The sequence below is a fragment of the Gracilinanus agilis genome, chromosome 3, assembly GCF_016433145.1.
Source record: "Gracilinanus agilis isolate LMUSP501 chromosome 3, AgileGrace, whole genome shotgun sequence".
In the NCBI taxonomy this organism is placed as follows: Eukaryota; Metazoa; Chordata; class Mammalia; order Didelphimorphia; family Didelphidae; genus Gracilinanus; species Gracilinanus agilis.
The window spans coordinates 202,146,151-202,161,055 of record NC_058132.1 but is presented as its reverse complement, the minus strand read 5'-3'; the positions used below and the strand labels follow the sequence as shown (position 1 = coordinate 202,161,055).

At 45.7% G+C, this 14,905-nt stretch overlaps 1 protein-coding gene across 1 annotated transcript in view; it reads left to right on the top strand.

Moving 5' to 3' along the window:
* Positions 1-7,891: 7,891 nt before the first annotated feature.
* Positions 7,892-14,905, top strand: part of DSCAML1 (DS cell adhesion molecule like 1) — a 542,818-nt gene continuing 535,804 nt past the window's right edge. Inside the window, exon 1 of the mRNA XM_044669027.1 lies at positions 7,892-8,115. Coding sequence (XP_044524962.1) covers positions 8,070-8,115 — 46 coding nt within the window. The 5' untranslated portion in view covers positions 7,892-8,069. The remainder of the gene's footprint in view (positions 8,116-14,905) is intronic.

Below are 14,905 nucleotides of genomic sequence, written 5' to 3'. Positions count from 1 at the left end.
TTTAAACATTAATTTGCTGCATTCCCTTGTGTTGTGTTTATTATACCTCTTAAAAGACACTTGGGCAACCTTGTATTGCTGTTAGGGCTGGATGCATTTTATTGACTGTAGGCACCTTACACAAGGACTGGATCTTATCTTTCGTTGAAATAGTAGCAAAAAATACAATGTTTTTAATTCAGCACATTGAGATTTACTAGGTGATCCAGTGGATAGAATATCAGACTTGGAATCAAGAAGACCCGAGTTCAAATATTACCTCAGTTATTGATTTAGCTATGTGACCCTGGGCAAGTCACTTAACTTCTGTCTGCCTCAGCTTCCTCATCTATATTTATCTCACCCGGGTATTATGAGACTCAAATGAATTTTCACAAATATAAAGAGTTTTTCAAATCTTAAAGTGCTATGTAAATGCTATTATTATTATCATTATTAACATCATCATCATTACTGCAAAGCATCCTCCTCACAAGAACCTCAAGAGTTGCCAATTATTAGTGCCATTTTTTAACATGGGGAAACTAGATTAAGTCGAGTGACTTTGCTAAAAGTCACACGAATACTAAATTTCAGAGCCCCACTAGTGAATCCACAAATAGAGCGCTCTGTTCAGTAGATCTCCCTCACAGATCCTTAGGTAAAACAGGTATTCGATAAATATTTACTAAATGAATGAAGCCACACTAAAATTAAGCATCTGACATTAAGCAATCCAAAACATCAGGTCATTCAAAAGTCAACTATGCTTAATTTTTTTAAAATTTAATTTAATTTAAAAAAATTTCCCCATAGTTATATGATTCTTGTTGTCTCCTTCCCTTCTTCCCTCCTTCCTCTGGGAGTTGACAATTCCACTGGGTTATACATGTATAACTCACAACCTATTTCCATAGTATTCATTTTTGTAATAGAGTGATCTTTTAAAACCAAAACCCCAAATCCTATACCCAAATAAACAAGTGACAAATCAAATGTTTTCTCCTGGGTTTCTATCCCCACAATTCTTCCTCTAGTTGTGAATAGCATCCTTTCTCCTAAGTCCCTCAGAACCATCCTGGATCATGGAACGATGCTTAATTTTGGAGTATGTTTATATCATTACTTTCCTGATTCTGTTTTCCTTGGGCTGATCTTCAAATCCCCTGATGCTCTCTAAGCCTACGATGGCTGAAGGTGTTGGGATGAGGGGAAGATGAAGCAGTCTTGGGAATGGTGGAAGCTAGAGAAGACGAGAAACCAGACCAGAAGTTTGAAATTTTCAGCACAGAAAATGTGCAAAGTAGATCATCCGAAGTAGACAACTTCCAAAGGAGACAGGAGGCAGGATCTGAGTCTTCTATTTACTCCCAATACATAGTTTCCCAGGCCAGATTAGGGACAATGAGGATGTTTACAGAGGCTATGTGTCAGCTCTTGTTGGGCTGGCCCTAGGCAGAATCCTGAAGCAGGTAAAGTTTGCTTGCTTTCTCTCCCTGCCCTTTCTCTCTTACCAAATGCCTTCAAGCTTTCTCCCCTCCCCTCAGCATTGGGAACTCTCACATCCTTCCCTTATACTAAGGTGAAAATGACTATTAACAGTTTCAAGGGCTGCCCTCTGCCAGAGATATTTTCATTCTAAGAGTCTCTTCAACTTTCAGCTAAACTGAGGCACTAGGCTCTTGTCACTCCACGGGCTACCTTTCTAGAAAGATACAGGGAACTCTTCTAGCTCTAACTCTATGGTTCTATCATTCTAGTACCTATAGATCTGGAGGGTCATCAGCACCCAGCCCCCCCTTACAAAAGGAAAATGTATGATTCCCTGATTCACATATTTACATACATATACATACCTACATATATATATATAATTTGTATACATGCACATGCTTGTGCATACAATATTATATATGTATTAGAGTATCTATATATAATTGTGGATTTCTGTATTTTTATGTTTCTATTGGCCCAGAGATGGGAGGTCCTGGGTTCAAATCAGGCCTCAGACACTTCCCGTCTGTGTGACCCTGGGCAAGTCACTTAACCCCCATTGCTTAGCCATTACCACTCTTCTGCCCTAAAACCAATACATAGTATTGATTCTAAGGTGGAAGGTAAGGGTTTAAAAATTAAAAAAAAAAAAAAAAAAGATGATCACCTTGGAGGGATCCCGAAAGCCAGGCAATACTACTTCCCAGGAGAGAGACTCAGATATTTGGGTTCAGAACTAACGTGAGAAAGTTAGAGATCAATTCCTATATTTCAAGTGAAGGAGATGACCAAAGCCTAACAGGGAGAAGAAAAGGTGACTCTGACAAGCATTGGGGACAACAGCATTGACTCTGGCTCCTTCGAAAATACTCAGCTAGGACAATCCAATTACTGAACTCCCAAGTTTTTACTCTCCCTACTGCCTGGGAGTCGAATCAGGACTAAAGTGGGGGAGAGGAGACAGGCAGAGTCCATCCAGGGAGAATATGCTCCAGTTTGGTGTGTAGGTGCTTTAACATCAATATGGGTTTGCTTTATTTTACTGTTTTGATTAAATGAATTTGGGGATAGCTAGGTGGCTCACTGGATAGAGAACCAGACCTGGAGAAGGGGGTGTCCTGGGTTCAAATCTGCCCTCAGCTACTCCCTAGCTGTATGACCCTGGGCAAGTCACCGATTACCTAGCCCTTGCCGTTTTTCTGCCTTGGAAACAATATACATTATTGGTTCTAAGACAAAAGGTAAGGGCTTAAAATAAAGACCTTTGCAACAGGATTCAATGAACTACATTATGAAGGGGAGAACCCAAAAGCTGACAGTAGAAATGAGACTTTGAACTTATGAACACACAACCAACCCATAGCCCATTCAGGGGTTGGAGCTTAAAAATCAAGCAGCCACCCTAGGAGCAAGAGCAACTTAGTTTGGCTGAAACTCATGATGCCCTCTGGTGGCATGTGGCCATTACACAGATGTAGTAAAATCAGAATGTTAGAGGTAGAATGTTAGAGGTAGAACCTTAGAGATTACTTAGTACAACTCCCATGTTTTACAAATGAGGAAAGAGGACCAAATAGATTAAGTGACTTGCTCATAGACCCATAGCCAAATAACTGTTCTATTAAAATAGTAAAATACTTTTCATGTTAGAAAAAATGCCACAATATATGAATTTTTTCAATTAAATCACTAAATTTCTGATCATTCTTGGTGATGATAATCATCTTAATTCTGTGAGGTGAAACATGTATCCTTAACAAAGGCTAATAATAATTAATTATGTAATAATTAACTAATCATCATAAGAAAAGTACAGTTTGCAATGCTCTTCCAAATACAAGGAGGCAAGACATTTATCTAGAACTTTCAGGATGAAAGAGAACCTTCTGGCAATGATCTTGTGATCTAGAGAGCTCGAATGTTAATTACTGTTTTCATGGTAAAGAACTTGAGACCCAGAGAAGCAATGATTCATCCAAGGCCATACAGCTAGTGGGAGGCAGATGATTATCTTGTTAAAAATAATCATATGTATATTTGTTGTTGAATACATATATCCAACATTTATACTTTTTTTCTCTTTTAATTAAACAAAGAGGCATTGTTGCATAGTGGAAAGAGAGTTAGTCTTGAGGCTTAGATGATCTGGGTTCAAGTCCTGCCTTTGGCATATACTGTGTATAACACTGGGCAAGTCACTTGACCTTTTAGTGTTCTAAGATACTCTCTATGACTTTAAGTTGGAAGGAAGGAAGGAAACAAGCATTTATTAGGTATCTACCATGTGCCAGGCATTGAGCTAAATGCTTACCAAATATCTCATTTATCCTCACAACAGCCTTGGGAGACAGGTGTTTTATGATCTCCATTTTATAGTTGAGAAAACTGAGGCAGACAGAAGTTAAGTGACTTACCCAGAATCATACAGCTAAAAGCATCTGAGTCCAGGTTTGAACTCAGGTTTCCTGACTCAGAAGTCCAGTGATCTATTCACTGCACCAATCAGCTGCAGAGAAAATTGCTGACCTACTGTATTGATAGAGGGAGTTTCCTCACCTGGCAATTTCCCATAACAAGGAAATCATATGTCCAGTCTCTAGCACTGATTAAACAGTTAAGATGTCTGTTGTTTTTTTGGTGGTGGTCTTTGTTCCTTAAGTTTCTACTTTCAGACTTAATGCCAATGGTTCCACAGTCTCATTGGTGTGGGTGTACCCTCTCCAGGCACAAATCCTACCCATGCCTCATTCTGTATGATTCTTATCCATATTTTTCAGTAGATCCTTCAAAGAAGATCCCTCCTCCAATACTCTGGATCCTATCCAACAGAAGGCGATCCACCTGTCATCCCTTGCTTTCATCAGATAACCAACCTGTATCCTTTTCTGCTCATATATGACCTTGATCATGTCTTTGAAGGCTCTTCTTCTTGCAGATATATCATCCATGATGATGTGCTGCAGTTGACTTACGAATACCTATATGAACTTTGAAATTAATCATTCCGAATTGTTCACAATTAACTTTCCTAAGACTTAAAAAAGTTTTCTTTAAACCCTGACCTTCCATTTTAGAATTAATACTGTATATTGGTTCTAAGGCAGAAGAATGGTAAGGGCTAGGTCATGGGTGTTAAGTGACTTGCCCAGGGTCACACAGCTGGGAAGTGTCTGAGGTCAGATTCAAACCCAGGACCTCTAGTCTCTAGCCTGCCTCTCAATCCACTGAGCCACCCAGCTGCCCCCTAAGACTTTTAAAGTATATTATAACATTATACATAGCACCATAGATTTTTTTTTAAACCCTTAACTTCTGTGTATTGGCTCCTAGGTGGAAGAGTGGTAAGGGTGGGCAATGGGGGTCAAGTGACTTGCCCAGGGTCACACAGCTGGGAAGTGTCTGAGGCCGGCTTTGAACCTAGGACCTCCTTGTCTCTAGGCCTGACTCTCAATCCACTGAGCTACCCAGCTGCCCCTAGCACCATAGATTTTGAGGTGAAAGGGATCTTGGAAGCCATCATGTTTGACCCCTTCAATTTATAGGTGAGGAAACTGAGGCATAGAGAAGTCAAGTGACTTACCTAGGGTCACATGGCAAGTAAGTAACTGACTCCAAGTCCAGTGTCCTATTTGTTGCCCCATGCTGTTTCTCTGTTCCCTTTGGTAAATAAAATAACTAAATTATCATTTAGGTTTCCAAGGAAACAACATATCAAATTTAATGACAGCTCTAAAATACATCTTCCACTAACAATTTCTCAAATGCCTCATTCTAGATGGAGGTGGCCCTGAATTTTTCAAGGCTATAGCACCGGAGCACAAGCTCTTAAAGATCCTCCTAATGGGAAGGCTTCACGTATGGGTCTAGTAGGCGATATTCATACATGTATAGTAGTTTATTAGTTATCCGAGGACCAACCTAACTAAGTTTGTAGAGGCTCATTACCAATTTAGCCACAGGGTAATGATTTTGGGAGGCACATCAACCCCTAATGACCACATACTAAGTTATGGAGGAAAGAACTCACCCTAAGAAACTCACAGGTCTTGGAAGTATTAAAAATACATTGCAGAAGGGGCAGCTGGGTAGCTCAGTGGATTGAGAGCCAGGCCTAGAGATGGGAGGTCCTAGGTTCAAATCTGGCCTCAGACACTTCCCAGCTGTGTGACCCTGGGCAAGTCACTTGACCCCCCATTGCCTATTCCTTACTGTTCTTCTGCCTTTGAACCAATACATAGTATTGACTCCAAGATGGAAGGTAAGGGTTAAAAAAAATACATTGCAGACTTTTTAGGCAGGGAGCCCACAGGCTTACATGACTTGTGTCTATGGCAGCATAGAGGTTTTGTGTCTGTGTCTATGAATGTGTGCAGGTTATTGTGAGTTCCTAATTACCTGGGAACATTCCTATTTAAATGTTTATCAGTGTTCCTATTTATATTTGGCTATGAATGTATTTATGTGGTTCTCATACCTTCTTCGAAGCACCCTGGAGATTCTGCTGAGGGTCAGCATAGTGTCATGAAAAGAAGAGGAGATCTGGAGTCGTCTTAAGTTTGAAACTTTGCTCTGCTCCTTGCTAGTTGAGTGGTCTTGAGAAAGTCATTTTATTTCTGTGGACCTCAGTTTCCTCCTCTATGCAAGAAAGCATTTGGAATAAATGTATCCTAACTGCTCGTGCAGTCTAGGAAAAACCGAGGGCCAGGCATTTGGGATGGCATGCCTGTGTTCCAAAGGCTGGGTGGGAAAAAAGCCTTCTCCACCTCTCCTCCAAAGGCCCCTGCTTCCCCCCCCCCACAGGTGGCTCCCCACTTTTATCCTGCCCTACTTAGTGGTTTATTTTTGGCAGTGCCTAGTCAAGTGCACTAGGTCAATAGGCTTAGTTTTAAATAACCTGATTCCTCCCTGCCTGTTCTCCTCATAAAGAGGAGGGCCAGGATGGTAAGAGAGAGCAGAACTCACTTGAAAGTGGCCTTCAAGTGTCCAGACTTTGGGGGAAAAAGTGAACAGTTTTGTAAAAGCAGTTTTTTGGCCCCGTGAGAGTGAGCCCTTTTTGTCTGGCCGGACTGTACTTTTAAATGTAACTATAAATGACTCCAAACTGTTTAGGTGGTTAGACAGCCCAGGAGGACAATACAATACTTTCACTGACTTGTTCAGGCAAAGCATTGGGAGGTGAGCTGGATGGTGGAGCTAGGAGCAAAGGCAGAGAGAGACAAAAGATTCAGTTAAGGCCGTCTGTAAAATGGAACCAAACTGTGCTGCCGGCCCTGGGGTGGCTTGAGAAGACAGTTAAGAGATTCGGATAACACCGAAGTGGAGGGTAGTGGGGGAGGGAGGGAGAATTCACAGTTGTCTTGGCTCTACTTGCAGTTCTTCTTTCTCCATGGGTGAATTCCAGGTCCTCTCCGAACCTCAGGTTTCTCATGTAATTAAAAAAAAAAAAAAATTAAAAAAAAAAAAAAAGAATAATGTGGGCTTTCCTGTCGGAGGAAGAGGATCCCTTCTGCCTGCCATCAGGAGTTCCTCTCCAAGCTATCCAGAAAGGAAGGAAACAGTTTAATGGTAACATAGCTCCCGAGATCTGAAGGGGGGGGGGTCCATCCTGGCTTAAGCCCCGCTTAATTTCAATAGCACCTAGCTTATCCTGTTCTTTTGGGGAATGCCTTGGCTGAGGGTCAGTGTGGGTCGGGGGGGAAGAGAAGAGATGGAGGTGGAGGAAGCCAAGTGAGAGGGAGGTGAATTCTTTTTGTTTCAGAGGGTGCCAACGAGGAATTCACTGGTTCTTGGAGTCAGCACCGATCCTGAACCCCTGAAGGGTGAAGTCACCAGCCAGCTGTCGGGGTCCCCGTCGGCATGCCCACTCTCACTCCAATCCAGTAAAGTGCTGCAGGAGTGACATCAGTTGTGGAAGGATACTGAATTCCCAGTTAATCATGTAGGAAATACTAAATTCAGCTCGAATTTTATTTAGAATGGCCCTATTAGGGGTAAAGGCTGAGGGAGAAGCTCAACCGAGGTACAATGAAAAGGGAAAAGACTGACCCAAGGCACTGAGTGAGGCAGAAGAACCTAGATGCCCAGGATCCTGGGGTTAGCTCATTTAGATCTTCCAGGAGACCTTGTATGATGATGGTACACATATAACATATGCACGTATGTAGATGAAAGAGGGACCCCTTCCCTGCATGCTCCCTCCCCCACCCCCACCCCCAGCTTCAGGTGAAAGAAGGGGACCAGGCGGGGCTGCACACCCGTCTGGGTCCCCCCTCTCACGCACCTCCCCCACTCTCCTGCCTTCGGGTTGGGGGCCATATGGGCTTGGAGCTAGACGCTGTGTTCCCCACACAGGGTGCCGCTGGGGGGTGGGGGGTGGTGGCGGGGGCGGGGAGAGCGGCCGCCTAGCCCAGCCCTGGCGATGACAGGAGCTGGGGAGCGGAGGAGGGAGGAGCCGCGGAGAGCTGGGCTGTGGAGCAGCGAGAGCGGAGCGGGGCGCGGAGTGCGGGCGGCTGGGAGCGCGCTACAGCGGGGGAGAGGCGCTGCTGCACGGCCGGCCATAGGACCACCTCCCCGGGAAAATAGGGGCTCTTTATGGCATGTGGCTGGTAACTTTCCTCCTGCTCCTGGACTCTTTACACAAAGGTGAGACCTGCTTGGGAAGGGGATGGGGTGGGGGTGGGGGTGGGGGAGGAGAGCACTAGGAGAGAGATGGGTGCACAGCTTGTCCAAGCTGGACTTTGGGGACCGAGGCTCCATCCTGTCCCCGGTGGGGCGCAGTGGGGGCTGCCCCATTTCTCTTATCGGAAGGGGAGCCAAGAATCGGGACAGGAGGCTGGGGACGAGTCCTATCTCCCTCAGCCTTCTCTCCCTCGGGTTCGCTCTGTTTCCCCGCTAGCTGCCGCTGGTGGGGAGAGGGGGGTGCTGTGGAAGGATAAGAAGGGAGGAAAGGGAAGTGTAGGAAAGGGGAAGAGAAAAAGAAGGGGAAAGGGAGGGAAAAGGAAATGCATCGCCCCTAGGACTATTCACCTCACGAGTTCTGCCCCGGAACATTGTGATCCCAGTGCCCCCTCCTGCCCCGCCCCCCTCCAGTCCCTTCTCCGGCGCCAGTGGATCACTTGCCTTTGGGACCTAGTAGGTAGCATCTAAGTGGGGATCCAGTCCCCACTGGATCACCCCACTCTTTACCTTAGCAGCTTCATCCTCCCCTTCCTCTTCCTCCTTTAACATAAATCTCTGGTAGTGGTGGGGCGCTATCTGGGCTTGACTCACAGCTCTCCCTTTTCCCTCTGGGGATTCAATCCGGAGAGGTGAGGTCTGCCCAGCTGCAAGTTTGTTCCCTACATACTGATCTAATCTCTTAACCCCAGAGGCTGCCCACTCCCGGGCATCAGTGGGGCTCTCTTCGTCCCTGGGTGCCTCTGCCGGCCCCAAGGTGAGAGAGTCGCTATTCCTTCGTTTGTTCTCCTCTGGGCAGGAGGGAGCGGCTCCTCTGGGGGCCGGCAATCCCAGCCCTGGGTGGCAGAGGGACCATCTCCCCCTCCCCCATTGGGGGTTGCTAAGGGTGGAGTCAGAGGTCCAGCATGTCCAGACCTGCAACCCAGGCCCAGTGCACCTGCTCTGGGAGGAAAAAGGGGCATACGGAGGGTGCTCTCCTAGACACCTGGGCATAGAGCCGGGAAGTGAAGGCGTCCCTGAGTTCCTCTGCCGCCCTTCCACGATGGTAAAAGGAGGTTTTGGGAGACTGTGGACTGCTGAACTCTGTGTCCCTTACCCTCTTTAATAGGCGCGTGCAGCACACGCACACACACGCAAACACGCGCGCGCGCATACACACACACACACACACACACACAAGCAAACACGCGCGCCCGAACACACACACAGCTCCACCTGTCCAACCCGCCGCCTCCAACTTTTCTCCTTCTCTCGCCCTCTGGGGCGCTCTTTCTCCCCTTTGCTCTGAAAGGCAGGACTGGGAACTTACCTCAGGGTGGCTGTACCACACGCCCAGGGGCTCCTTGAAGCTTCCTGGATAGACCCCAGCCCCACCCTTGCAGTTGCCACCCACTTGAACCCAGATTTAGGGGACTGGGATAGCCCCGTGGAGAGGGAGAAGGGATTATAGTCTATTCGTGCTTTTGGGGATGAGGAGGTGGGATCAAATCATTCGCATTTTGCCCGTTTCGGCCCAGCCTGCCCGAGGCTAGGATGCGCTTCCTCGCTTTGCCTGGTGAGGAGGGTGGGGGGTTGGGGGGGGGATGGTCCAGAGGCCCGGGAGGATACTAAGTTGCGGAGTTTACTTGTAGGTGGATAGGCAAGGGGAGTGGGGAGTGGGGGGTGACAGGTGACCTGCAAGGCCTCACTTAGAGCAGCCTTAACCCCATCCCTCCCACGGGTTTAAGGTCTAGTAATTCCTCTCTCCTTATAGCTTACCCTTGGCGGATCAAAAGTCAACCTCCCTTTCTCCCCCTTCCAAACCTCCCATCTCACCCTAGTTTCCCTCCTTTTTCTCTCCCTTTGGCTCCACTTGCCTCCCTCCTCCCTCACTGGCTTGCTCAAGCTCTAGGCTTTAATTACATTAATATTAAAAATACATAAGGTGAGGAGCGGCAGCTCTCTCTCTTCTCTCTTCTCTCTCTCTCTCTCTCTCTCTCTCTCTCTCTCTCTCTCTCTCTCTCGTTTCCTCCTTCATCCTGCTCTCTTTTCTACAGCTCCTTCTCCTTTCCACCCCTAATCTCCTTTCCCCTTCCTAGTCTCTTGTTTGTCAGGGAAAGAAGCCCCATCGTCAGAGGGCTGCTGCTATACTCTTCCAGCTTTGTCCTCCAGCTCCTTTAGCTCCTTTACTTTGCCCCCTTTTTACTCCCTTCCCGTTGTCCCCAGCCTTGGGACAGGGACAGAAGGAACTTCAACTTAAGGCTAAAGACTCACTTTCTCCCTTCCCTCAAGGAAAATCTGCATTAATAAATGAAGCCTTAGCCATTTGATAGGGAGCAGGGGGAGGAGGGAGAGAAAGCCAGAAGGTACAATACCAAGAGAGGAAGGATTGCCTTTAACTTGAGGATGAAGTTTCTAGGGTGGGCTGTGAGCCAATGGACAGCATGATCCTGGCCGAATGAGGCAAAGGGCCTGGTGGAAGGGTTTTACTTCGTGGTGGTTTTGGTACCATTGCAGTTTGGAATGAAGCTCCCCCTGGTTTGTGTACCAGTGACGATCATCATGCATGCCTTTCTTTCTCTTTCTGCCCTTAATTGGGTCTCAGGCGCCATGCTGGATTTGGTGGCTGTTCTACCTTGGGGGTGGGGGGAGGTACTGGGTTAAGAGGAGGTTTGGTGTTTTCTCTCTCTTGCCACTCACAGAAGAGACGTAGAAGAAAATGTAAATGTTTGAGGCTGCTGTTTCAGGAAATGATATTCTCCTGTAATAATTTGTATGTCCATCTGTGAGACTAGAGAGGAGGCAGAGCAAGGGAGAAAAGGGAGAAAAACAAGATGAGATTGGGGGGGTAAGCCACTAGGATGGACTAAAGCAGTTATTGAATATGCTTAAAGCCTTCATTACTCTCCTTTTCAAAATATTTTATTTGATAGAAACCAAGCACATGTTGATCTCATTTCCCAGAGCTAAAACTGGGGAGTTATTTTAATAATTGGTTATTGAACATCCAGTGACGTCTTATTATTGCAAAGGCAAACCCAGATTTGGGCATCTGGATGAAGCCCATCTCTGCTTTCAGTGCATTTAGGACGGTTGCTATAGTCATCGTGCCAGCATCTGTGTTGCGTGAATTTGCATTTCTACAGTGTAAAATAACAACCGTCCGCAGCCCTAAAATTCCTGTTTTCTAAAAGCCAAAATAATGCTTTGCATTGATTTTTCATTTTCCACCAAAGCCATGGGGATTGGGGGCTCGTGTGTGTGTGTGTGTGTGTGTGTGTGTGTGTGTGTGTGTGTGTGTGTGTGTGTTTCCTTCCTAGAAGACCAAATTAAAAGCCTCTGTCAGGCCATTAAGAAAATCTCCCATGCTCTGTGTGGTGTCTAATTAAAAAGGGGGTGGGGGTGGGAAATGCATTTTTGAAATATCCCAACAGCAAAGCAACTTCTTGAGCTGGTTGAAAGCATCGGGGATTGAGCAGTGGGGGGAGAGCAGAGGGAGAAGACCCGGGGACTTCATTACTGGAACAACACGATGAAAAATGGAATTGCTTTAATGCCCGATAAACCTTTCAGACCCTTCATATTTCTGGGCATCAAAGGCAGCTGCCTTTAATCTATTTCTGCAGCAGGATGGGGAGCCTCAATTAGAAACATAATGCAAGTAAGCAGTTGACCCAAAGACAGAACTGAAGTTGAGTGAGTCCCAGTGGACTGGGGCTACCTGCTTATTTTCTTTACCTTCAGGAAGAAAGAGGCAGTTGGTCAGCAAACAAATGGGGAATTTAGCTGAGCAATGGCTTACTAGACAAACAAGAGAGGAGATCTGAACCAGAGCAGGAAGAATGAGGAACAAACAGGGAGTGTTTAGATTGTAATCCCACCAGGAAAGTGAACTGCCCAAATGCTTTCCAGGATGCTGCTGAGATGGTGGGTAGAGAAAAAAAGAGGTTTAGATTCGACTTCAAGCCTTGTTCTGCCATCTTAATGCCTGTTTGACCTTGGGCAAGTCACTTCCCTGACTGGACCTCAGTTTTTTCTTTATAAATTAAGGGGAATAAGAATAAATGATCTTCTTGCTCTAACCTCATCCAGTTTTAAATCCTATGACAACCTTTTAACAGTCATTGCCTCTTATTTCCTAATAGGCTGATGACCCTTAGCAAAGGGTCCTTGGAATAGCAGCAATGGCTACAGGCATTGGATCTTTTAGGCACAACCTCTCAGTCCTTGCTGGGTTGGAGATAATTTAAATTCTTGTGCAAAGTGGACAGGAATAAGAGACAGCCATGGTATAGTGGATAGGATGCTAGACTTGGAGTTAGAAAAATCTAGATTCAAATCATGCCTTAGACCCTTACTATTGGTAAGACCCTAGACAAGTCAGTCAACCTGAATTTGCCTCAGTTTACTCATTTGTAAAGTATAGATGTATATAATCAATGACCACTAAGGTTGCTCCCAGCTCTAAATCTATGATCCCAAGAATATGTATAAGTGTATTTGGGATGGGAGGGCACAGGCAGGGGATTTCTGTGGAGCGAGGTGGGTCTGCAGATAGGATCTTGGCGGCTATCCAGGTGTGCTTTCTTTTGGTACGACAGAATTTGTACAAGTGGAGCACAGTGTTCCCGTGGCTTGGGTGGGAGACAGAGTTCCTTTAACCCAGAGTAGGGTTTATGCCTTAAGGGACCAGAGCAGGCACAGGTTTGCGGATTAATGTGCCTCTGTGGATTGCCTTCTTCCCTAACCCAAATGAAGGGCCATACCACATCTGGCTTTCTGGATAAGCCAGATACCTCCTTTCTTTGGGCCCAGAGACTACTCAGTGTTGGTTCTCCTTCCTTCTGTGTTAGAGAAAAGGTCTGTTGTTCCAGATCCAGTCTCCCCTCAATTCATTTGGGGTTTCCTAAGGTCAGAGCACTGAATACTCTGCATGACTGGGCAGCCCCAGTCTCCCTGTGCCTGTATATCCAGAGACCAGACCACGGGGCTGGGGGTGGGGGTCCGTGTTACACAGTGCTGAGGAACAGGGGTATCATTCATCCTTTTTACTTGGCAGAAGTCCTCTTGTTGATCACTCTGATGAGGTGCAGGGGGTGGAGGAGAAGGGATGAGGGGAGAGAAGACAGTAGGGGATGCACACACCGGTTAATAGGAATCCAGTGCTAACATCAGCCATCTGTCGAGACGTGCAGATTCCCCGGAAATAGAAGGAGCTGATGTTTATCATTATGGTTCATAGACGGAGAAGCACTTGCTGATAGTGAGGGGAAGCTGATTACCAAGTAGTCAAGGCCTCCAATCTGACCTGCCTCTCTCTGTAGCCCTGGCCTTCTTTCACCGGCTGACCTTATCTCCCCCTTTCTGGTGCTTTTATACCAACACAAGTGTCCTATGGGTTCTGGGCTTAGCACCTCCCTTCCCGGCAGCAGAGTTCTTCCTTGTCACTTCTTCACTCCACAATAGCACAGCTACTGATGCTAATAATAGCTCATATGTATATGCCTATTTTACATATTTTTACACCTATTTACAAAATACTTGCCTTACAACAATCCTGTGAGGTAGAGTTTGCCACCCTGTTTTCAGATGAGGAAACTGAGGCTTTCAGGAGCTAAGCCACTTGTCCACAGTCACACTGTTCCTTAGTGCAATGTTTTTGCCAGGATACCTACTGGGATGAGAATCTAGGAGGGTAGAGGAGAATGACTGTTTCCTGGAGGAAAAAAAAATCCTACTGCTATCTAGGATCAGCACTCTTGACCAAGCAGAACAGGGTCAAGCTCAGGAAGATAAACCTAATTGCACAGAAACTTCAGGGGGGCCAGGCAGAAAGCCGAACTTCCTTCAAGCTACCAGCCTTTCTGTGTCATCTCCATGGTACTTATTTTCAAGACTGTTGAGGAAGTTTGTGCTTTTCTGTTTTGCCACTGTCACCCCTATTAGTGCCCTTTGAAGACATTTTTTTTTCCTGACACTACAATTGGAGATAGTAGGGGGAAATGGGGAGAGAAGGGCAAAATTCTTAGGAGTATCTCCTTATGACAAATGATAAGCCAACTCTGGTCCCTTCCCTCCAACACCCACCCCACCCCGCAATCATCTTTTCAGTACTGAACAACATTCACAGCTGTCAAAGTCCTTCCTTATCTCTAACCCACAGTTCTTCTGTTGTAGTTTAAGACCGTATCCTCCTTTCTGATTCTACCTACTCCCAAATGTCCAAATATGGGTAGGGCAGGTGTGGGCATTTTCCATCTGCTTCTCTTCTTTCCCAATGATCAGATAATCTCAAAAGAATACTATATAGTATTTTCTATGAGAGGACGCCAGATTGCCTGGGTCTATTGCTAATTTTTTCTTCCTGATATGATTCTATATACATAGGTTGAGAGATAGAAAGATAACTATATTTCAACATAATTGGTTTCTTTTGCAATACTAAATAAAAATATTACTTTGAGAGGGAATTCATAGATTTCAGTAACTTCCAGATGGGTCCTCTCTCTCTCTCTCTCTCTCTCTCTCTCTCTCTCTCTCTCTTTCTCTCTCTCTCTCTCTCACACACACACACACACACACACACACACACACAAAGATTAAGAATCCCTGGTTTAGATGGGGTTGGCTTTGGGGATGGTGCTTGGGGATGAGAAGCAGTATGGCCTAGTAGAAAGAGCCCTAGATTTTAAATCAGGAATCTGGGATTTAGCTATTTACAATGTGGTGTGAGAGTAATTTGTTTGACCCCTCTGTGCCTTAGTTTCCTTATCTTTAA